The sequence below is a fragment of the Thamnophis sirtalis genome, unplaced genomic scaffold (assembly GCF_051295495.1).
Source record: "Thamnophis sirtalis isolate CommonGarterSnake01/CBP01778 unplaced genomic scaffold, rThaSir2_p1.2 scaffold_13, whole genome shotgun sequence".
NCBI classification, from domain to species: domain Eukaryota; kingdom Metazoa; phylum Chordata; class Lepidosauria; order Squamata; family Natricidae; genus Thamnophis; species Thamnophis sirtalis.
Window position 1 is genome coordinate 30,837,452 of NW_028261393.1, and position 23,632 is coordinate 30,861,083.

The 23,632-nt window shown below is 51.7% G+C and overlaps 1 protein-coding gene across 2 annotated transcripts; it reads right to left on the reverse strand.

Moving 5' to 3' along the window:
* Window positions 1-4,101: 4,101 nt before the first annotated feature.
* HPCAL4 (hippocalcin like 4) lies at window positions 4,102-23,135 on the reverse strand. 2 transcript variants are annotated; one of them, XM_014061364.2, is made up of 4 exons: window positions 23,028-23,135; window positions 8,352-8,521; window positions 7,156-7,371; window positions 4,102-6,721 (listed from the first exon to the last, which is right to left on the reverse strand). In XM_014061364.2, exons 2-4 carry the CDS (start codon window positions 8,511-8,513, stop codon window positions 6,524-6,526), a joined length of 576 nt encoding a protein of 191 aa, XP_013916839.1. In that variant the 5' UTR covers window positions 8,514-8,521; window positions 23,028-23,135; the 3' UTR covers window positions 4,102-6,523. The 2 variants fall into 2 exon arrangements, with proteins under 2 accessions (XP_013916839.1, XP_087584560.1); XM_087728434.1 differs by lacking the exon at window positions 23,028-23,135 and adding an exon at window positions 22,503-22,542.
* Window positions 23,136-23,632: the final 497 nt, after the last annotated feature.

Here is a 23,632-nt window from a genome sequence, read left to right on the forward strand (position 1 = left end):
TTTAACTTGCTGGTTTAGTGGCTCCTGCCATGATTTCGGCTGGCTCCCTTTGTCCCACACTCTTGCCTTGCCCAGGGGGCCAGGATGGTGTAGCACTCAATGCTTTCCTCTTGCTCATCCTGCATTTATATCCCACTTTATCCAAGGTGACGCTGACTGGGGTCCACAAGCAACAGCTCCAGCTGGTGCAGTCCTGCACACAGCTTCTCTCCCCCCCCTGGGGGGGGGAATTTTAGGTGAGCCTCCTGGCAATGTGTTGCTCCTGCCGAAAGCGAAGGGCAATCCTCATGGAAACCGCCTTGGAGAAATAGTGGGACAAAAGCCTGACAAACTTGTTAAGGAATGAGTGGATCTTACTGGGAAGTGGAATTTCTCTAAAATGCCACATTGGCACTGGGCTGGCATCATCTGGGGAGGGCACCTTTTGCTGCCCTTTGGCAGTTTTAGCCTGAGCCTTGTGGGCAGCTCCATGGCTTCCCTTCTGGCTATCCTCCCACAGTTGCCTGCAAGGCAGACTCAGCCGAGGGTCTCCCAGGCAGAAATGGCCAAACTTCTCCTGAAGATGGGAGGAAACATCTCACAGCAAGGATTCAGGGGAAAGCAGGACCTCAAGCTGGTTTGTCCCTTCCCCCTGATGTGTGTGGTACAGCCACCAATCCACAGCATGCATGTACACACACACACAAACACACACACACTTCTTTCCTTTGACAGAAAGCTTTAGAGAGAGGTCAATGGTTCTCTACAGATCCCAGACACCTCTTCAATGGAAATCTTGTGGACATTACATGAAGAAGATATAAATTTCAATGGATCTTCAGAGAAAAACCCAAGTCTATCTGCACTGCCATCTGCATCTGTCACCTCCACTAGACCGATTAGATCCCACAGATTAGGCCTCCTCTGAATTTCATCCGCCGGCCAGTGCCGACTGGCGACTACCCGGAGGAGAGCCTTCTCTGTGGCTGCTCCGACCCTCTGGAACGAACTCCCCGTGGAGATTCGAACCCTCACCACCCTCCAGGCCTTCCGCAAAGCCCTTAAAACCTGGCTGTTCCGACAGGCCTGGGGCTAAAGAGCTGTTGCCCCCGTCTCGAATGGTATGACTGTTGTGTGTTTGTAAATTATGTATTGTTATGTTTCGTCTTTTATTTTCTGTCTGTATCCCCCTTCCCCGAGTTGAATTGTGAGCCGCCCCGAGTCCCCTTCGGGGGGAAAGGGCAGCATATAAATATAATAAAATAAAATCAATCAAATCACTGCAGCCAATACCATTCACGTGAATATTCTATATATTATGCAAAGCCAGAAAGAGTCTGTTCTGTTATTTGTGTGTTTTGTGAACCTACCTACTTCTGGAGTGAGTCTGTCAATAGCATTAATTAATTCCTTCTTATTGTCCCAGCAAACCATATCTGAGCTTCAATCTGTCCTTGCATGTATCTATGGCATCCATAGATTTGCAATGTTAAGTTAGCCCCACAATCCACCCCAACTGGCTTCCTTCAATCTGCTGCTAAACCAAGCACAAAGCTTGTGCAGTATGTGAATCTTCTACTTTACTTTGGGTATTTGCACCTTGTGTCTGTTAAGGCAATTTGGGGGGCAGGAAGCAATAAAACCAAAAAGAGCTGGTGTTTTGGATAAAGATCCAGAATGCTTGAGCCTCTGCAAGCTGTTTGCACATCCTGCACATGAAAGGTGAATGCAGAAGCAGTATTTAATTGTGAAAACAAACACCTCCCTCCAAGCAGACCTGGAAAAAATGTCCCCCTCCCAGTCTACAGTGGAGGCATCTGCTCTTCTCTCATCATGTTTTCAGCTCAGTAGTTTCCAGGGCCCTCTAGCGGCTTCAAGAGCCCCAGTGAGTCTGCACAGCAGTCCCTTGCAAAGAGCCACTCAGGAGTAGTAAGGCTACTCTGACTCAGGTGGTGGGCAGTTTGTGTGTTAGTTTGAAATTGCTGCTTTAAGAGGGCAGAGCAACAATGTGGATTTCTAAGGGCAGTCTGTCCATTTTCATTCACTCATTCCCAAAATTAGTTTGCCATTTGGCTGCAGCATCAAGTCACCCTCAGACACTAGGTTTCTGCTCCCTTAACAGGAGGGATGCAGTGAGCAGGCCTTTCTCTTGCACAATTGTTGGCAGGCAGCCAAGGAGGATGGCTGGACAATTGTTTTCTAAATGACGTTTGCTTTCACTCTTGGATCCCAAACTGCCCTCTGCTGTTTGCATCTGACACACAGCAGCCCTTTCCCACTTTGGAGTCTCACCTGAACTGTGGAGCCCAGGAGTGAGTGAGCTTTGGCCCAGGGTTGATGCAGATTGAACCTTCAGCCTCTCCTCCACCAGCCACCCATGTCAAACAGCCGCACCAGACCTGTAGCCAGTCAAAAGGTCCACCAGAATGGTTAGGTTGGCCCCTGGAGGCAATTTAAGAAGGGGAATAGCCCACTGCCCCCTCAATTACCCCTTTGTTGCCCATGACTGTCCCAATGGGCAATGGGGTCTTCAGCCACTGGATGGGCACAGCACCAGTTGACTGAACCAGTCTGGTCAAACTTGATTCCAGGTATTTGTGTTGATTCAGCAAATGTACTACACAAACCCAGCCAAAACATTGTATCGCCTACATTACTTTAACAGCTTTTTAATACTTGTCAAAGAAAGTGACTGCACAAATGGCATGACTTTAGTTCAACCTGAGGAGGGGGATCATTTTTGTGAACCTCAAGAATTTAAGGTGTTGTCCTCGTCTCAGAATTTTAACCAATCGAATGATGGTTCCCAGACTTTATTTAGTTCCTGAGTTGATCCATTTCTTGGCTTTGTGTTATGCCTTGAAAAAAAAGCCTTAAAGCCCTTGGTTCACACAGAGGCCCAGCGTGGATGCTGAAGAGGCCTGGCAAATGAAGCTCTTGGGCAAAGAGGCGGCCCCAGGACTGCCCTCCTTCTCTTGGGACTGGAAAGACCAGAAGGAAAAAAGCAACAGGTGGCCCATCCATTCACCTCTCTCCCTGTCCAACAGACACCCCAGGAGCACATCCTGGACTTAGGACTGCAATTGACCCCACAATTTTTGTTGCTAAGCGAAACATTTGTTAAATGAGTTTTGCCCCATTTTATGACCTTTCCTATTGCATTTGTTAAGTGAATCACCAAAATTGTTAAGTTGGTAACAGGGTTGTGAAGGGAATCTGGCTTCCACGTTGACTTTGCTTGTCCCAAAAGGGAACCAGGGGACCTCGGACACTGCAACTGTCAACAACAAGTCATTTGCCAAGCGGTCACCCGGTGGCTGCATCCAGCGTTCCATCATGGGACCATGTGACTCTGGCAACAGTTGTCAATGTGAAAAACAGTCAGAAGTCACTTTTGCTGTTGCAGTATTGAACGATCACTAAGTGAATGGTTATAAGTCGAGGATTACCTACAGATAAGACCATTGGAGAGGTGCTAAGGCTGGAATAGGCCCTCGGTCCATCTTGTTGGCATCCAGAAGCCAAGCCTGCTCTGCAGCTGCCCTGTTAGGCTGCCTACCTGGGAGGCAGGGGGAGGAGAGGCCAGGGGCAGCCTCTGAGGCCCAGACCCTTCAGAAACCCTCTTGCCCTTTTGGAAAATCACCCAAATTGGCTGCCAACTTCAGAGACTCAATAGACTGTGATTTTTAATAGGGCAGAAAAGTATAAATATGCCAACTGCTTTTAATTAATTTGCATTATTCTGAAGTAGATAAAACTTTGCTTTTGCTTGGGCTCCAAATCCTTGCTGGACCTCAGCCCTAGTGTCTGTGTGATGTGGCTCTCAGCCCAAAGGAGCTGCGCCACTGTAGTGGGGGCACCTGGGATGCCTCAGGTGGGCCGGCCTGGGGCAGGTCCTCCATGCTTTCTCCGTGAAAACACAGGGCACCTCCTTCCAAGCATGTGTTGCTCCCAGATGCTGACTGCTTTCACCTGCAATCTCCCTTTCCTGTAGTTTTTTCATCTGTTTCCTCACTGCAAATCATTTGGGAAAGCCGCAAAAGCAGGCAAGCCACACATGAGGTGAGACTGGAGACCCTCAAGGGTTCCCCTCCCTTCCCTGGTATGCAGAGACAGACCCGGCCCATTGATCATCCTTTTATTCAGAGACCAAATTGAAAACTCCCGTGGGATAAGGATACCTTTGAACACTTAAATAAAAATAGATTTACATGTGAGCACACATACACACTCTCCTACCTACCTCACAGTTCCTAAACAAGTACAATACTCACAACCACAATAAGCAATAGGACAATCTCCAAAAGCAATGTTCAGTGCAGGACGGGGCATGGAAGGGCGGGACACGGCAGCCGAAGGGATTGCCTTGGCACAGAGGGTGGCTGCCTTGTGGTGGCATGAAACCTTCCTGGGACTCTAGGCCAAGCCCAGCTCATTTCTTCTGCCCCACTCAAAGAACTGCCAAGAAGAGACCGAAGACGTCCATTTCAAATTCATCCCCACCACAAAAAGTGCAATTAACTGGAATTCTGCTTGGACAAAGTCCGTTTCATTCAACCTGGCTTATTTCCTCCCACACACAAACTCCAGGCCTTTGATTCACACAGCAAGCCAAAGCTAACTTCCCATCCCGCAAAACCTGTTGGGGAGCAAATGACCCACAGCTGTCTGTAACATTGCTCTGTCTGGTTTTTTTTTTTTTTTTGCCCAGTCCGTCCACTGCTTTGCGAGGGAGGAAACATTCTTCCCTCCTAAGAGTGCCTGAAATTCTCATCATACTTCTTCTTGGGGCTTCTGTACTTTTTCTTTTTAGCCACCCTAATCAGACACTTCAGTGCAGGGGGAGTTACTATCATCTTAGCCTTCTGGAGTCGCCAATTCACATTTTGCCCTAAATTTCACAGGGCATCAATCACAGGGCACTTCTGCTCAGCTGCAAACCTTAAATGCTATGGGGGGAGGGGAGAGAGAAGGGATGGAGAGTTGAAGGGCATCAGAGTTGCCAGAATCACTGGAGAGCTACGGCAGGTGCTCCCTGCCGCATGGGGAATACATGTGCACGCATGCAGCTGTGCAAGCACAAACCTCCTTTTCCTCTTCACCTTAGGAGCACAGCTAGTTCCCAGGTGGCAAGTTGGAAGGAACAAAAAGCAGCTTATTTATGTCTGTCCCACAACAGAGCATTTCTCCACAGAATTCCCAGCCTCTGGCAAGGCTCATCGAGAGTCCTCTCTGGTGCCCTTTACTTGACCCAACATTTTACTTTTAACACACTGCTGAGCCAAGAACAATCTTTCTGGGGGTCTCAGACTGAGGATCCTGCAATCTCCACCAACTAGGGGTTCTCGGCACCGTTTCGGCTCTTTGGAAGAGCCAGCGCCTCTTCCTCCCCCTTCTGTTAGAGCCCATTAATTATTACAAGGAACTATTAGCGGAAGCAAAAACGAAAGCAACCTGTACTTTTCCATATGATAAGATTAGTGCAGAAATATACTTTTTAACGAGAGCTGTAATGGTAAACTGAGGTCCTTCTGCTTCCAAAGATGGAGAGCCCTCGGCCAGCCCTCCCAAAACAAACCTCTACAGAGAGATGGGAATGCAGCTCCCCCATCCCCAGTCAGGACCTTTTGGCTGGCTGGAGGTGGGAATTATTAGAGATCCAGAAGGTAGATTTGTGCAGGAAACAAAGGTCTAAAGCTGGGGCTTTCCGAACTCAGCAACTTTAAGATCTGTGGACTTCATCTCCCAGAATTACCCAGCCAGCCAAAGCCTCAGCCAACTCTTCAATTCTGAGAGTCGAAGTCCACCAGTTTTAAAGTTGCAGAGTTTGGAGATCCTTGATCTAAAGTGTATGTGTGTGGGGGGGGGGGGAGTTATAGCTTTTTGTAAATTTCCAAAAAGAATTTTTGGCTCCCCCAGGCCAAAAACGGTTGCATCTGCTATTGGCTCTTCAGGGTATTGAAGAAGTGATTTTGGGGGGAAGGAATAGAGGAAAGAAACATCTCCTCTTTTTGGCCTGGGGGGGGGGATCCTCAGGACACTGAGTGGAAAACGCAGCCCTAGACCTATCATCAAACAGGGTAAAGATTTGTTGTTATGGGGGACACAATGGGGAGAGGGGGTGTAGATTTTTTTCTACCCCTAAGAGCTAGTAATGTAAGAGAACGGACCTCATAGCTGCAGCCATGTGGGTCTCGGATTCAGGCAGCCCATCAGAAGTTAAATTTGCTGCCAGAGTGTTGGGAAAACTTCCTGTCCAGGGAGAAAAGCAGAGGCCAGAGACTCCAGCCAGAGAGGAGCCAGTGGACAGAGGGGACGTCTTCTGGCTGAAAGGCTAAGGCACCTGGCCACAGAGCCATCGCCTGGACCTCCGTGCTGGCTGTGCCAAGAAGGGCAGGTGGCGCAAGTGCTGGGAAAGGCACTTGCAGACTCATGTGGGCAAAGGCAGCAGGCCTCCCTCCCTCCCTCAAGAGGGGGCTTGCAGCCCTAAAGAGAAAAGAAAGACAGTGCACAGCTGGGCAGGCTGACCGGAGTCCCAAGCCTTCTACTTCTGCATGTCACACTGCAGCAGGAGGACAATGGAGGGATCGCTCTTGGCTGCCTCCTTGAACTCTTCCAGGCTGATCTGGTCATCTTTATCCTTGTCCATCTTGGTGAATATCTTGTCAACCCGCTGCTGGGGTGTCAGCCCATCTTGATCCATCCGCATCATAATAACAGTACCCACCATCTTGTAGATAGCCTGAAAGACAGATGGGAAAAATGAGGCTCTTCCAGTGCTGATCACAAGACCTCATACCTATATTGCTACCCTCTCCCACACCTGCAATGAGCAGCCATAGGATAGACTTCTGGATGCCTGAAGGTAGGACCACCAGCATGGGATCAGCCTATGGGAGATATGGAACCATTGCATTGATCTGATCTTCACTTTGGGAAAGGACAACTTTGGGGGGATTGGGAGTCCCAAGGATTCTCTGATTTTCTTGGTTTGGTCAGGCCTGTTTTAGGGGGTTCCCAAGGGGGGGGACTTTATACAACTGTAGCAAATTGTGTCTCCTTTGAGTGATGATCTGCTGCGACTTCAGCAACATGATTTCAGCTTGGCCACCCCTGCATTGGCCCAATTCTGAACACCAAGCAAGCCTGAACTCCACCCGAGGGGATGTCTGCTACCTCGATGATCTCTAGCATCTCTAAGCGTGTGATCTTCCCGTCGCCATCCAAGTCATACATCTCAAAGGCCCAATTCAGCTTTTGCTCAAAGCTGCCCCTGGAAGTGACAGACAGAGCACAAATGAACTCCCGGAAGTCAATGGTCCCATCTCCGTTCTTGTCAAATGTGCGGAAAGCATGCTGAGCAAACTTGGATGCATCACCATAGGGGAAAAACTGCAAGAGGAAAAATGAGAGAGGTATCGTCACAAGGGCTTCTGTTAGCAACAGGACACCCTCAGGTGGTGAATCACCTATAGGTACCCCAACAGCAGCAGTCTCCCATCCCTCTAGAACCTCACCCAATCAATGCTGCCCAGAAACACCACTTCTACTCTGTTGCTTTTCTTAAGGTTCATTCCAAAAAATCACCAATGGCTTGAAGAGGGCATCCCATCCCTTGCAAAGCCAGTAGAGTGACATGGCTAATCTGTTGGATTAGGAGTGAAGAAACTCAGATTTATTTATTCATGGTCTACTGAGTCTTGGGGTCAAGTTGTCTTGTAAACCAGAAACTTGCTAGGTAACCCTGAGCCAGTTGCTCTTTCCTGCCTCGCAGGACTGGTGTTACTGCACATGATACAGGACATAAGAGCTGTGGCGGAGCAGTGGTTAGAATGCAGAACTGCAGGGCTAACTCACTGCCCACTGCCAGGAGTTCGATTCTGAATGGTTCAAGAATGACTCAGCCTCCCATCCTTCCGAGGTTGGTAAAATGAGAACCCAGATTGTTCTGGCTCTGTAAACCACTTAAGAGTGTAAAGTGCTGTAAAGCAGCATATAAGTCTAAGTGCTATGGCTATAATGACCACCTTGAGCTGCAGATGGGAGGCTTCACTAATAAGCCAACATTATTAAAGCGAGCTTCATTGGATCTATAGTACTCGGAAAGTAGAACAGACTAGAACATTCTTTATTGGCCAAGTGTGCTTGGACACACAAGAAATTTGTCTCCAGTGGGTAAGCGCTCAGTGAGCAACATGAGCAACAAAGTGATCAATCGTCCATCATAAGATACAACCAACACACTTTTTAAAATGGGACAGCCAAGTTTCCCAGCCTTTATGGCTACTCTGAGAGCTCTGATGATCAAGAGCACGCCTGGTTGAGACAAGTTGCTACCCCAACTCAGCTGCCCTCTCCCCTGCACACCATACCTTGATGTAAAGTTGCTGGAATTCCTCCAAGTTGAGGATCCCTGTGGGGCAATCTTTCAGGAAGCCCTTGTACCATTGTTTCAGCTCCTGCTCATTAAATTCGGTGCTCCTCACCAGGTCATCCAACATCTCTGGAGCCAACTTGCTGTTGTGCTTCCCCATTGTGACTTCTGGAAAGAGAAATCTGTTAGCCATGCCACTGCCCTGGCACAGTTTTCAGGTGCCTCTGTCTCCCTTCCTCTGCCATGTGCCCACTATGGGACATAAAGCTGCATGGGGTGGAATGTCCCCACTTTTCTTCTGATGGTGCTGCATATTTCATAACAAAAAGGGAGCCAAATGGTGATTCACTAACACCAGGAGAAAAACATGAAAAAGGACTGCCTACACCAAGCAAGCAGTCCACATTGTTCTAGGATGAAGCAGTATTAACTTTGCCATCTGAACAATGACACAGAGAAAAGCAACACTGATCTTCAGCATTTGGGCAGCAAATAGTTATTTGAGGTTGAACTGCAGCATTGCCAACTTCAAGGTAGCATCTCACATGACAACCAATCAAACCGTGAGGCAAAGGAAGGGGAACTCTGATATAAAAGATGACACAGAGGAAGCAAATGCAGGCTCAGTCATAAAAGGCTCAGATTCCTCTATACCACGGGTTATCAAACTGGCGCCCTGTTCTGACCTAGACTTCCTGATAGAGTAAAAAGCACACACTTGGTCCCTAAAACCCTCTTTTTATTTTAAAGGCTGTGAATTGTGTTCATTCACAACCTGTAATGAGTCCCAAAAAGCCTACAGTAGGCTGCCAAAGTCTTTCGGGATAAGGTTGATAAGCACCCACCTTTATCTTCTTTGAAACACTGCCAAAGACTTAATTGGCAATTAGCTTGGAAAGGCCACACGGAGTAAAGACTCCAAACAGAGCTTCAGAATTTAAACTGACCAGCATGAACCAAGTTGCTTCCTGCAAAGGCTCACGCCCATCCCAACTTCGTGAAGGGAAAAAACATCATGGAATGTCACATGATGGCAATGTGACACCGTGAGTTTGACACCCGTGCTCTATACGAAAGCTCAAAGTATGAGGAACTAACAGGGAGAACTTGAGGGTAATACAATATTGTTGCCATTACTTGGCAGATTGGTCGGATGAAAATTGACTGGAGTGTATGTACGCTAGTCTAGAAGGATATAAACAGTTCAAAACAAACATACCTGACAAAAGAGGAGATGAAGTTGCATTATATGTAAGAAATCACTACACTTTTACAGAAATCCACAATACCAATTGTGAAAGCCTTCTTGAATGCATTTGGATTAATATACAAGGAAAAAGGAATGACATGGCCAGGGGATATAGTACAGGCCATCCAACCAAGCAGAGGAAATAAATGAACATTTTCTTACTCATCTACAAAATAACAGAGCTTGCAGCTCTTCTAGTCCAACCCACTGCACAAGCAGCAGACCGTAGATCAGTGATGGTCAACCATTTCAGCACCAAGTGCCCAAAACAGAATGCATGCACGTGTATGAGTGTGCCCCGGAGTGCTAGAAGCCTGAAGACCAGGTGGCCAGTGCGCATGCACACACCAGAAACCACAATAGCAGCTGGCGACGGTGCATGCCCAAGAGAGGGCTCTGCATGCCACCTGTGCCATAGGTTCACCATCACGTCCCTATACAATTTCAGACCGCTGGCTGACCAGTCTCTGCTTAAAAGCCTGCAGTGCTTAAAAGCCTGCACTGCTTCTGAAGGGAAGCTGTTCCACTGATTTTCCTCAATCTTGGGAAGTTTCTCCTTACTCCCAGGTTCCTTCTCTCCTTGATTAATTTCCATCCATTGTTTCTTGTTTTGCTACCTGGTAATAGGTTGACTCCTCTTATGTGTGGCAGCCCCTCACATATTGGAATGCTTCTATTACTCCACTCCTTCAAGGGACTAGACCAGGAGTGTCAAACTCGATTTCACTGAGGGCCACATCAGGTATTTAACCTCGGGGGCCGGGGAGGACCTGACGTCTCTCATGTCGGAGGCACCTTTGGTGGCCTGAACAGTCTGCCAGCAGAGAGAAAATAGATGAACTCTTTGCTAATCAGGTAGCTGAGATGTGCAGGAAACACATGGCTGTAGTAATGGGGGGGGGGCAGAGGGTGCTGCATGTACACTGAACTGCACAGCACAAGAATTTTCTCCCCTTCAGCTAGGAAGGGCTCCACCTCCCTTTCTTCCAAATGCTGGCTCTGCCAGTTAAGACAGGCGACAAGAAGCCTTCCTGTGTTTTGGCTTGTGAGGCACATGATTGTTGTGAGAAATGGCACAGGGAACAGAAGCTAGATTTTACACACCACCAGACACTCTCACACAGCCCGGGGGCAGGAACCTTCTAGGCAAGTGTGGTGGAGAAAAGGCTTTGAGGATGCCACCCTCTGCCGGTCCCTCTCACCCACCGATTTCTCACTTCTGGGAACCGCAAGAATCCTGAATGACCTGCTTCCTTTCCCTGGAAAAGCAGATCCATGGGTCTTTCAGGGGCTGCCCCTTGGGAAAAGAGGGAGCATCTGAAGCCCCGAAAGCTGGGCCAGGATCACATCAGCTAAACTTCCGGCAGGAGAGTAGGCATGGGACGCCCAGTAGGCAACGATCAGCTCAGGCAAGCCTCCTTCTGGGGTCCTCCCCAGTTTGGGGAGTCAGGAGCCCCACTGTTCATTGGGGCTCATTCACTGACAATTGGCATGAATGAGGGGAAAGGAGACCCGATGACTCTGCCAAACCAGCCCTCAGACGAGATGGAGAAAGAGCGTTGGTACTTACCTGATACGCCTCTTCTCATAATGGGGGGAGGAGTATCCAGATTGGGTTGACCTTGTCCTCTCATTGATTGGATTGAGTCAGATAAACTCTCTTTGGGCTACACCCCTTGGCCACCAGGAAGACCCTAGTTATTGGCAAAGAATTCTATCCGACTCATTGCACCATTCACTCCAGACTCTTATTTCAGTTATTAGCTTTTATTGTTATCAACATCAATATTTATATAATTTCTATAAACAATGAACATAACTCTTGTCATACAAACGTAGTCAGGGAGGGGCTGGATACTCCTCCCCCCACTATGAGAAGAGGCGTACCAGGTAAGTACCAACACCCTTTCTCCATAGTGAGGGAGGAGGAGTATCCAAATTGGGACATACCAAAGCCTGCACGTCCCTAGGGAGGGAGACCCCTGAGGCCACATGCCCCCCACTCATACCTGTTGAGGTGTGGCCCCTGCCCCGAGGACCGCCTGCAACATCCTGTGGCCAAACGAGGCTTCTGCTGAGGTAAAAGAGTCCAATTTATAGTTCCTAACAAAGGGAGAGGGGGAAGCCCACGTGGCTGCCCTGCAGATTTCGGCCAAGGATGCCTGCGTGCCCCAGGCCGTGAGGTGGCTGCGCTCCGTGTGGAATGAGTTGTGATATGATTTGGTGTCTGTATACCCTGTGATTGGTAATCAGTGGTAATGCAGGTTCGCAGCCACCTGCCTATTGTGCTGGCAGTTACCTTGTTACCAAGGGACTCTGATTGGAAGGAGACAAACAGGACTTTGGATTTCTTGCTTGGCTGGTTCTCCTGAGGTAGATCCTCAGAGCCCTCCTTACGTCCAGAGTGTGCCACTTCTCCTCCAACGGGTGAGAAGGGTCTGGGCAGAAGTTGGGCAAAATCAGTTCCTGGGCTCGATGGAAACAGGAGCACACCTTGGAGATGAAGGATGGATCCAGTCGTAACACCACTCTGTCTTGGTGAAAGACGCAGAGATCCTGCCTGGTGGACAGAGCTTGCAGCTCGGATATCCACCTGGCGGAGGTGATGGCCACCAGGAAAGCCACTTTAAGAGTCAGGAACTTAAGGGAAACTGTTCATAAAGGCTCAAACGGAGCGCCTGTTAGAGCATCCAAAACCCTGTGTAAGTCCCAGAAAGGGTACCTGTGTACCGTGGGCAGTTTGAGATTGGAAGCCCCCTTGAGGAATTGCCTGACCATAGGGTGGTGAGTCAAACTCTGGTTCCTGCCACCCAGGAGAACTGACGAGATGGCTGAAACCTGTCTCCTATTCATGTTAGGAGCTAACCCTCTGTCCAGGCCCGCCTGGAGGAAGTCCAGAACATGTGGCACCATGGCCTGGATAGGATTGTACCCCCGGGAGTTACACAATGAGGCAAAGGCCCGCCACATAGAGCTGTAGATGCGCTCCATGGAGGGTCAGCGGGCAGTCTGGATAGTCTGTATCACCTTGGCAGAGAAGAGGTCAGGATGCTCTGCTCAATTGCCAAGCGGTCAACTGGAGCCATTGAAGGTCTGGGTGCTCCAGTAACCCCTGGCTGAGGGATATCCTCTCCTGGGGGATTCTCCAGGGCCTCTCTACTGACAGTGACTGGAGATCTGCAAACCACGGCCTCCGGGGCCAGTGAGGGGACAACAGAACCACTTCTGCCCCCTCCCGAAGGATTTTCCGTATGACCCTGGGGATCAGGGGTAAGGGAGGAAAGGCATACAGAAGACCTCTGGGCCAGGGGCTCTGCAGAGCGTCCATCGCTTCCGCCCCCCATGTCTGGTACCTGGAGAAGAACCTCAGGAGCTGGATGTTGAGGGGAGTGGCGAATAGGTCGACCTCCGGGTGCTCAAAGCGCTCCGCCACCTCCTCGAATATTGCCGGCTGCAGCCTCCACTCCGAGTTGTCCATCTCGGCCCGGCTGAGCCAGTCGGCTCTGGTGTTGTCCCTCTCCCCCGCTATGTGCTCTGCCTCAAAGACCGGAGGTTCCTTTCAGCCCACTGTCCCAGACGTTTGGCCTCCTTCATGAGGACCCTCAATCTGGTTGCCCCTGTCTGTTTAAGTGGGCCTTGGTGGTGATATTGTCTGTGAGGACTAATATGTGATGGCCCCTGACTGAACGCTTGAAGTGTAGCAGGGCCAGGCGAACCGCCCTGAGCTCCAACCAGTTTATGTTGTGAGTCCCTTCCGCCTGAGTCCATTGTCCTTGCGCCATCTGAGCCAGCAGGTGGGCGCCCCACCCGCTCAGACTGACGTCCGTTGTTACCGTCATGCGGTCTGGTGTCCAGAAGGATTCGCCCTTCGTAATTGCCAGGGACATCCACCAAGTCAGGGAGCGGGAGACCTCTGCAGGAAGAAGTACCTTGGCCTGTGAGCAGCTCGTGCGCCTTTGCTGGAAAGGCAAGAGGAACCATTAGAGGTTTCTGGTGTAGAGACGAGCCCACGGGACGATGGCAATGGCAGAGATCATGGTGCCCAGCAGTTTAGACAGAGTGGCTAAGGGCACCCTACGCTTCCTGGCTACTGAGGATGCTAGCTGTCTAAGCACTAGCTGTCTTTCAGGTGACAGAAAGACCATGACCGTCTGGGTATCTATTCTGGCTCCTAGGTGGATCAGACTAGTAGAGGGGTGGAGGTGGCTCTTGGATAGATTCACCGTAAACCCGTGATCTCTCAGGACTGTCATGGTGATGTCTAGATCCCGTAGGGCACCCTTAAAGAAAGATGACTGCAATAACAGGTCATCTAGGTAACATTGGATGTGCACCGGGACCTGCCTCAGGTGCACTGCCAGAGCTGCCATTACCTTAGTGAATACCCTCGGGGCCAAAGCCAACCCAAAGGGCAGGGCCCAGTATTGAAAGTGGTGTCCCATGTAGCAAAACCTGAGATACCTGCGTTGTTCCTGGGCAATGGGAATGTGCAGGTAGGCCTCTGTGAGGTCTATGGCGGTGAGAATGTCTCCCTGCCTAACCCCCTCCAAGATAGAGTGCAGAGAGTGCATCTTGTACCTCCTATAACAAATGGAACGGTTCAAGCATTTCAAATCAAGGATCGCTCTCCAGCCCCCCGAGGCCTTGGGAATGACAAAAAGAATAGAGTAGTGCCCCTGACTCTATTACTCTGGAGGCACCGACTGGATTGCCCTGATTTCCAACAGGTGTTGGATGGCCTCCTGCATTAGTAACCTCCAGATCAGGTTCTTTGAAACCGGGCACATCCGGAAGAAACTCGGGGGACTGGAGAGGAATTCGAGTGAAAGGCCATGCCTGATGGTCTTCTGCACCCACTTGTTGGAGGAGGTGAGGTCCCAGCGGTCGGCGAAGTGCACTAAGCACTCCCCAATGGGAGGAGCGCTGGGCTAGATTTAATTTTTGAGGAAGGAGCACCCCCTCCGCCTCCTCCGCCCCCTCGAAAGGGCCGCTTCTGCTGCCTGCCTCTCTGCTGTCTGTCTGAGTACCTCTGCCTAGCAGGGAATCCCCCCCCGGTACTGCCTGTTCCCAGAGTACCCTGCCTCTGACCCCATGAAGGAATCCTGACCCCGAAAGAAGGATCCAGAGTCTTGACCCCGGGAATAGGAGCGTCTGGGGTATGGAGCCGTCCTGAAGCTGGCCTTCTTCGGGGCAGTGGGCAGGACTTTCCTCTTGTCCTTGTTCTTGATCAGGAAAAGCTCCAGAGCTGAACCAAAGAGGGAGTTCTCCTGTGAAGGGGGCCAATGCCTGGCACCACTTGTTACGAACCTCCGCCTGCCAATACCGTAGTCACAGCAGTCTGTGTGACGCCACCAACGAAGCAATCGCTCTGGAAGCAAACCTGGCTGCAGCTAAGGTGGCATCCGATGAAAACTGGATGGCTGCCACCAGCTTGTTGATGTCCTGATGCGACCGGACATCTGCTATGGGGGTGCATTGCTGTAGCTCCTACAGCCACAGCAAGGATGATCTGTTAATGAAGGAGGGTGTGGTGGCTACTTTCACTGCCCAGGCAGCTGCTTGGTGACCCCTCTGCAAGGTGAGGTCTGCCTTCTTGTCCTCCAACTTCAAGGCATCCTCTGGCTCCCCGGGCATGTTGGTAGAAGTATGGAGAGCCATGACCAGAGCATCGATGGAGGGCTGTGCCAGCAGCTTAGCCAACTCCTGTTCCACATTAAAGAACACCCTGTCTGAGGATGAGGGTGAGGGACCAGTGATGGGAGATGCCCAATGGTGCCTGACCATGTCAAGGAAGGTTTTGGGCGTAGGGACCATGTCCGCCTTGATGGCCTGCTCGTGGAAGATGTTCTCAGCTGAGAAGCCCTGGCATTGAGGTGGCACCTCTGTTGCCCTGCTGCCTAGCTTAGCTGTTGTCTTGGCCTTGAAGAGCAGGGACTTGAACAGTGAGGGCTGGAACAACCCGATGAATGTAGGTTTAGGCAGAGGCATGTCTTCGTCCTCAGACAACTTGTCCTCCCTGATCTCGCCTTCCTCATTTTCCAGATCACTGTCCTCCTGGGATGAGGCTGAGGAGCTGGGAAGCTCTTCCTCCTGGGCTTCTAGGTATTCAGGAACCCGGGGGGGGGGGGCTGTGGCTGTGGCTGTGGCTGTGGCTGTAGCTGTTGGAATGCTGCTGCCATGCATTGCTGTAAGGCCTGCATCAACTCCTGAAAGTTGGGAGCCCCTGTGGAGGGTGTCTGGCTGGAGCAGGGCATGCCTAAGTGAGGAAGTCCAGTGGGCAAGGCTGACCCCATAGCAGGATGGGGTGGGGATTGCCACCCCTGAGTAGAGCCCCAAAGCCCTGAGGTGTCTATAGGGATCCTTGCTGGCATGGCTGGATTCTCCTCTGTGACTCCACTGGGTAAGGGAGTGCCTGGAGCTTTCCCCCCTTTGCCTGGGGTGGCCTGATGGCCTTCTTGCAGAGCCTCTCCAAAGTCTTGTGCCTTCGCATCTCGTACTTAGAAGACTTGTGACCCCCCCCCTCCTCTGGATCTGCCCTGGGGAGAGGTGCTTCCTTTTGGATTTAGCCTTCCCTTCCCCACCCCAGGCAGTCTGGGGAAGCCACTGACCTGGATGGTTGCTCCTCTGCCCCTCCGGTGGGGCTGCAGGCCATGTTTGCAGCTGTCTGGGTTTCTTCTTCATGGGAGCTGCTGGGCACCACCATCTTGGACCATGTGGGTCCTCCCAGCTTCAAAATGGCAACAGAGGTGCAAGTTTTAAAAAGTACCTGCAGAGCTGCTTGTGCTCCAAGGAGCTGCCGCACGCCATCTCAGCCCAATTTCTTCTTTCTGCCTCCTCTCCGACACCGCTGTGGCCAGGAAAAGCCTCTTCGAACCCTTCCCGGTCCTCTGGCCATGTGGAGGCAGCACTGGCACTCCATGGCATTTGGGAAGCCGCGATTCGTCACTCAACCCCTGTGGGGAGCGACGGAGCGCTCCAGTGCGTGTAGAGCCTCTGTGGCAGGGCTTGCCTCCAGGAGGCTTGTGCCCTCTCCTCCTGCTTGCCCAGCAAAGGTCCTCACTGAGTGACTCCGGTCTCATTCAGTGGCCAGGGCAGCGTGCCACCCCAAGAGGCTTGTGGCAGTCCCGTTCCTGTAGGAGGAGGCTGTGCGCGGTGCAGGGAGGCAAGATGTGTCGGGTCCAATCTTATTTTCTTTTAATCCTCTTTATAAATGCTGGAGATCCAGAATGGTGCACCTTCCAGTGAGTGGATTGAGTCAATAACTGGGGTCTTCCTGGTGGCCAAAGGGCATAGCCCAAAGAGCTTATCTGACTCAATCCAATCAATGAGAGGACAAGGTCAACCCAATCTGGATACTTCTTCTCCCTCACTATGGAGAACACAGGGACCCATGACTCCCTTTGTGCCACCCCTCTCCCCGGGGGAAGATGGGGCCATGGATTAACCCAGTGAGACGCCTCCACCGCAGCGAGTGCTTTGCATGGTCCAGGAACCCGGCTCTTCTCCGCTGCCCCTGAACAAAGCGCAGTTCCTCAGCTGCAGCTGTCCAAGGAGAACCAAGGACCCCGAGAGCCTGCACCACTGGAGGGCCCAACAGGAGCCCCAGGAGATGGCCCTGGGGAGGGCAGCCCATTTTGCCCTGGAGGCAAGAGGTCTAAAGTGCACAGAAGTCCAACATTTGGGGGACCCCGCAGCCTTCTCCCCACTGGCCAAGGGGCCTGCTTGGGATGCTGTTGACAGCAACGCTTAGAGGATTGCAGGCTTCCTCCTGGCACCTCCCCTCCCCCCAGTAAAGCAGCCCTTGGAGGGAATAATGGGGGCATCTCTAGGTCCAGCAGACCCCTGCAAGCTGAGCGTTTGGGGGATCGAGAGGAGGCTTTGGCACAGAGGGCGTGCCACCTGCTATGGGAAGGGCCCTGCCCTGCCCCCTTTGCAAAGGGAGAGCGGCTGCTAGACTGCTGTTTCCACTTCTCAGTTCAATTTCTCTTCCACGCTCTCCTTTCAGTGCCAAGGAACTGACAACACAACACTTACTTTGTTTGCCCTTCTCTCTTGAAAGGCACAGATTTTTCTGACCTTCAGGGAAGTTAAGGGCAAGGAGAGGAGATCTTGTTTTTCTTGTCAGGTCTTTGTTCCTGAAAGTGCTCGGGAGGCTGCTGTGCCAAGTAGCACTAAGAATTACAATTTCTTCTTCGCCACCCACCATGGACCATAATAGCTCATTTTATGCACATTCCACAACCCAGCCACCAGCCACCGTCAAGCGATGCAGATGGGCGTAGAGAGGAATTTTGTCTGCAGACCAAAGACTGACCCAAGAAACGCCATTTCTTGGCACCCGGCCCAGGTGGCCCAGCAGCAAAATATGATGCAAACAGTTTTCTCCTTGTGGTGGTTCTGCAGCAAGTGAGGGCAGAAGATATACTGCCCCTGAACTTGGATGTTTCATCACCATGCCTAATAACAATTGTGACTTTACTAAGGCGACCACCCTGGTTTCTGAGGACAAATTTTGTGATTTGCTGTCTGACATTCTGGGCAACACAGGTAATTTTACAGACTAAGCTACAACCATTCACTTTTTCCCGACCTGCAGTCACATCTTGAGCAGGCCAGTCTTCATAAAATTCTTGGCTGCTGCTATGTATTTCATGTGTCTCTTTCCTTCTACTGCATTTCACCCAGAACCTCTTTATCTGAGGGGGGGGGCTTCGTTTATTCCACCTTTTTTCCCAGGTGATAGACACCACACTCTCTTCTCCAATTATTCCCAGACAGCAACTCTGCAAAGAGGCACCGTGGCTAAAATCAGGAGGGTATTTAGACCTCCCTTTCCCCACTCCTTAACCAGCACATCAGAGGGCTCTCTTGGACCAATTGCGTTGGAACCATTGTCTGCTATGGCAAAGTCTAAGGAGATGGAAACAGGAGTTGCTCCCTGAGGCTCAGCTACAGGATGGCTGCTTTGCACCCTTAGCTGCCACCGCCGCCTCCTCCTCCTCCTCCTCCTCCCCCTCCTCCTCCCCCTCCCCCTCCTCCTCCTCCTCCTCTCTCCCAGGCTGGATACCTGGTGGATGATCTTTGGAGGACAGAAAAGAGAAAGAGCAGCCATTTCACTGTCCCCTTCCTCTGTTGCGCATGGCAACAGATGCGGTGGCTGTCATGGCAACTGCTGCATTGTTGTGAGATTGACAGCAGCAGCAAGCATCTTCCCTGCCTGAAGCAACTGCCCGACTGGCCCTTTCATCCATGCACCTCTTCTTTTTCGGGCAAGGGGTTGCTCTCCTTCACTGGGTGCAGTTAAGCAGAAGCTGCACCACCATCTGTGAGGTCTGCTTCAACAGGGACTTCCTCACTGAACAGCAAGTTAGTCTTGATGGCAACAATGACTCCTCTCATTCCCATTATGTCTGTATCCAACACTCTTCAGGCCAAATATAGCAAGCATTGACTTGATCGGTAACACAAAGCAACACATGGTGAACTCACAGGAGCGAATCACCTGAGATTGTGCTGGACATCTGAAATAGAGGAGGCAATCTCCCAAAAACCTTACAGGTGGCCTTGGGGGACTGAGGAACTTCCAGGCTCTTGACAAATCTTGCAGAAAAGGTCTGCCAGATAAACAGCTGACTAATTGAATGTGCAGCTTCTCAACTGTGCTACGGAAGAAAGCAAAATAGGGGACCTAAGTCCTGAAGCCCTACCTGAGCAGAAGACTAGCAGAGCTTCTTTCAGAACGGGAGGCTGACTTGAGTTGCAACACAGCTTTTTGCTGAATTACTTGAATGAGAAATGTTTCATTATCAAGAAGACATCTATGTGTACATGGGGAGGGGGGTTGCCCTTTCCCAAGGAACTCCCACAGCTTCTGCTCCCCAGGCAAACAGAGATGCAGCAAAGACCAGTCGGCTGTCCCAACCACCATGCCAAGCAGGTTCTCCTTTCTATCTGACTGGGCAACTGCTTCAGATGCCAATCCTGTCCTTGCTCTCTCCATACCGTCAGCAGCAAAGGTATCTTGGAGTCAACTGTTCCACCTGATGGACCATCATGCCCACATCTCTGGGCTGCCTTCCAGCTCCCTATTAGCATCTGAGATCACTCTGCTATTTAACATGCTTCTGTTACATAGAATGGCTGCCAGGCTCTACGCCATTCTGCCCTTTGTGCTTCTTGGCACAGGTGCACCCTCGGAAGGCAAGCACAGCCCCACAGGTATGGCCACCACTGGAGTGCAGCTATGCTAATCACTCCCCTTTCTACTTTGATCCGTGCCCTATGTTGGTCCAGACAGCGGGCTGGACCGATTGTCTTATTTTTTGCTTCAGGAACTGTAATAGGTTGCAAAGGAGTGGCTATTTGCATAATTCCGCATAAGAGATAGAAAAATGGTCTGCTAAGGATGGTGTTTTGTCTTCCCTTCAAACTCTCCTGGGTCTCTCTGATTTACAGCTAGATGTGGTGCTTTTAAAACCAAAACGCAAAGACCACTTTGCTTGAGGTGTCATTTTACCATAAGTGGTTGGCTTCCTCCCGGTGGCAGTTTATACAGACCTCTAGAACAGGCCTGGGAAGAGGCAGTAGTAGCCTTCAGGGCACCCCAAGTCCTAATGCTGAGCCCTCCCATTTAGCCACAGGTTGCCTTTCTTGGACCTCTCTGCATATTGGCTGTTTTCTCCATAATCATGCTGGACAAATACTGAGCAAAAATAGACAAGAAGGGTAAAAAAAAAAATCACTCCTCCAGGAACAGAATCTCCAGCAGACACAGGGATGTCCTGTCTGGGGCTGACACTCTTGCCTTTGGTGAGAGAGACCCTAACCCAAAGAGATGCCCACGGAAAGGAAGCCAGTACCTCTCAGAGCAAGAAGCAAGCTCTCCAAATGACAAGGTCAGCCTCTTCCAATTCACTATCCTGGGTGCCAACAGACACAATCCTCATCCAGCATGTCCAAAGACTGGCAAGGAGAGGAGCCACTGTGGTGGCCCAAGAACAGGAGGATCTGGGCCAAAGGAGGTGCAACTGATACCTTTTAATAGTCAGCTAGTGGGAAAAGCTACTGATCTGCTTCGTCTTAGCCTCCCTCTGAGTTTTCGTGTTAGATCCGTGATCTCGGAATCAAACTGAGAAGGGCCCTTTGAGGTCAGCGAGCCCACCCTTGGCTCAGTCTACAGGCCAACGCCCCTGACAGATGGTTGTCCAGCCTCTCCTTGGATCCAATCCAGGAAGGGGACACTGTGGTCTCCCTGGGGAATTGGCTCAGCTCTCAACTTGTCCTTCCAGTTGGGAATCTTTTCCATTTGGTTGGAACCTGCCTTCCTGTTGCCTGGAACAGCGTATTGTTCCGAGTCCAGCGCTGTGGTGCTCCAGACGTGGGCCATACCCATCCTCTGGGGGTGCTCTTTTGGGAAGCTGGATGCTTTTTAGTAGGAAAGAGCTGGGCCTCGACACCCCTAGGACTGCCGTGCATTCACAGCAGGAGCCATGAAACACTCCACCCCCTTCGCTTTGCCACAGGAGAAAACGCTGATCTCATTCAGCTTACAAGATGTTCTGAACATGAGAAAATGCTCCAAAAGGACTCCCCATTCTGGCTGCTGCTTGGCATTTTCTGGGCAACGGAGATCTCTGTACAGACCTCCAGGAATTCATCCTTTAAACTCCAGGAGGAAGAGTTTCAGCAAGTGGACCTCTTTCCCCTTTCCCTCTGACTTGCCCTCAGACGTCTGCAGACTTTTTTCTTGCTCTGTTTTCCAGTCTGGTGCCCAGAGGCATCAAGAGATGGCCCTGACTGTTCAGGGCAAAAGGGCTTGTGTTGCTTGTGATCCAAATGATTTGATGACCAATAAAGACTTTAATTTAAGCTACATTAGTGTTCTTATGCTGGTTATTCTCTGGGTTCACATAAACAATTCAATCAGAAGCTAAATCCATTGGTGTGGGCCCACTTACTGAGCCCCATCCAAAACAATACCAAGGTAGCTCTCTTGTGTTAATGCAGCTGGCTGGGGTTTGTAACTGATCCATCTAAAGATGCTTATAAAGACCATCCTGTACAGTCACTTGCAAAATAAGACATTCTGCCCATTCTCAGCCCACACCAAGGGCCTCTGCTGAACCCGTGGCTTCTTCCCTAGCAGATAACCCTGCCCACTTTTACCCCCTCGCCCTCCGATCACCATCCTGCTGGATAAGATGGATAACTGGCTCTTAAAGATAGCCCAGAGGAGAGCAGGCCCACAACTGCTGCCCTCCCAGGAAAGGGTCTGACTGGCTCTTCCAGTTCCTGACCTAAAGACAGCCTGGGGGGGTGGTGGCAATTACACCCAGACTGGCTCATGGTTGGCCAATCGGGTCATTGGCTGCAGTCAATGAAGAGCACCCAGAGTGGCAGTCAGTCAGCTTCCCTTTCATAAAGATGTTCACACCGGGTATTTCACCTACATCAGCAAAGGAGGAGCCTGTTCTGTCCCCCTCTTTGAACTCAGGCACAGCTGGATCTCCAGAAGATGCTATGCGGGTGCTGTCCTTGAAAATGCTGGCAGGAGGGTTTCAGACCAAAAAACCCCTCGCCTGCTTCCCCCAGGAGCCTCCTGTTGCAAGGGGCGCATACATGTGTGTGAGACACAACAATGGTTTGCTCACCAACCCCAGCTGCAAGTTTTTGGGACACAGCAAGTCTTTTCATCAATTCCTCTGCCCAGCCAATAGTTGCGAAGACCCTGATAGATAAGGGAAGCCTATGTGACCTTTTGGATGCAGAGAAGCAGGTTACAGTCAAAGGTCAGCACATCCTTCTCTAGGCCATTGTAAAAATGCCTGAAAAGCTGGAAAATAGGAATATGCCTCTCTTCCCCCCCAACCCCCCAACCCCGACTTCAGAGAAGAGGCTCACCATTTCTCTCCCTGGCTGAGAAGAGGCAACATCGCAGCTCCTTTGCCTCCCCTCCTCCCGGTTTGCAAAGGCAAGAGCGTCACCCTGCACCCCCCACCCCCGCCAAACGGGGAGTTCCTAAGATCAGGCGCTGCCTTGCTGCAGAGGGGGCGGGCAGGCGGGGGTGGGGGGCGAGGGAGGAGGGAAAGGGGGCCGCTCCGCATCTGCTCCTTCCCTCCCTCGGGCCTGAGGGTACCGCCCGCTTCGCGTCCCAGCGCTCGGCTCCACAGCGGCCGAGGAAGCCTGAAGGCGCGAGCCGCTCTTCTGCCCGGCACTCACCTGCGCGCACCTTGGCCGGAGGTGTCCTGCGAAGCCCTCGGGCAGGAACCCACCGCAGCCCCGCCAGGCAGAGGCTCCGCGGCCGCCCTGCCAGGGATGTGGCCCGCCTGCCACCCCTCATCCCGGGGGCGGCGGAATTGCGCCAAGCGGCCCCTCCCGAAGCGCCGGTGCCCTCCCCGCCCTTCTCCCGGCGGCGGCGCAACTCACCTGGCGGTCACGGGCCGGCCGGCTTGCTTGCTTGCCTGCCCTCTCTCGCAGGCGCACCCGGTATGGAGCGGGAGCCGCGAGCGCTCCACCGGGAAGCGGAGGAGGAGCTCCGCCGCGCTCAGCCCCACCTGCGCCGCCGCCGCCTTCGGTACCTTCCTTCCCCGCCTCCCCTGGAGTAGAACGTGGCTCGCCCGCCGCCTTCGCAGGAGCCTCATTGGTTGCGCCGAATGGCACTCACGCCTCTTTCGCTCCTGGAGGGGCAGCGGAGGGCCCCGGAGCCCCCTTAGGGGCGTTGGTGGGGCGGGCGGCCGCGGCTGCTCGCTGCGGAGCCGCCGCTCCTGCAGGAGCCGCCGAGGGCTGTCGAGCCTGCTTGGTGAAGCAAGGGCTGCCTGTCCACAAGATGGCTGGGGGGGGGGGGGGAGTACGGAAGGCCACCCAGATTCACCTGAAGGCTCCTTGCTGCAGCCCCCTCTCCCTCCCTTCTTCTGCCCCCTTTCTGAAAATTTGGAGGGCCATTGGCAATAAAGAGGCTGCACTGGCTCGCTAGCCGTTTCCCTGGCCGCTTCGAATTTTTGAAACGTTGAAATCGTTTCCCGTTAGAAAGA

Bases quoted from the DNA above. Each gene is read 5' to 3' on its own strand.
- HPCAL4 (XM_014061364.2), bottom strand. From the start codon at position 8,513: ATGGGGAAGCACAACAGCAAGTTGGCTCCAGAGATGTTGGATGACCTG. The intron at 7,372-8,351 runs GTATGGTGTGCA...TTCCTCTTGCAG, and splicing joins TCCAGCAACTTTACATCAAG to TTTTTCCCCTATGGTGATGC. The intron at 6,722-7,155 runs GTAGCAGACATC...TCTGTCTTTCAG, and splicing joins AGATGCTAGAGATCATCGAG to GCTATCTACAAGATGGTGGG.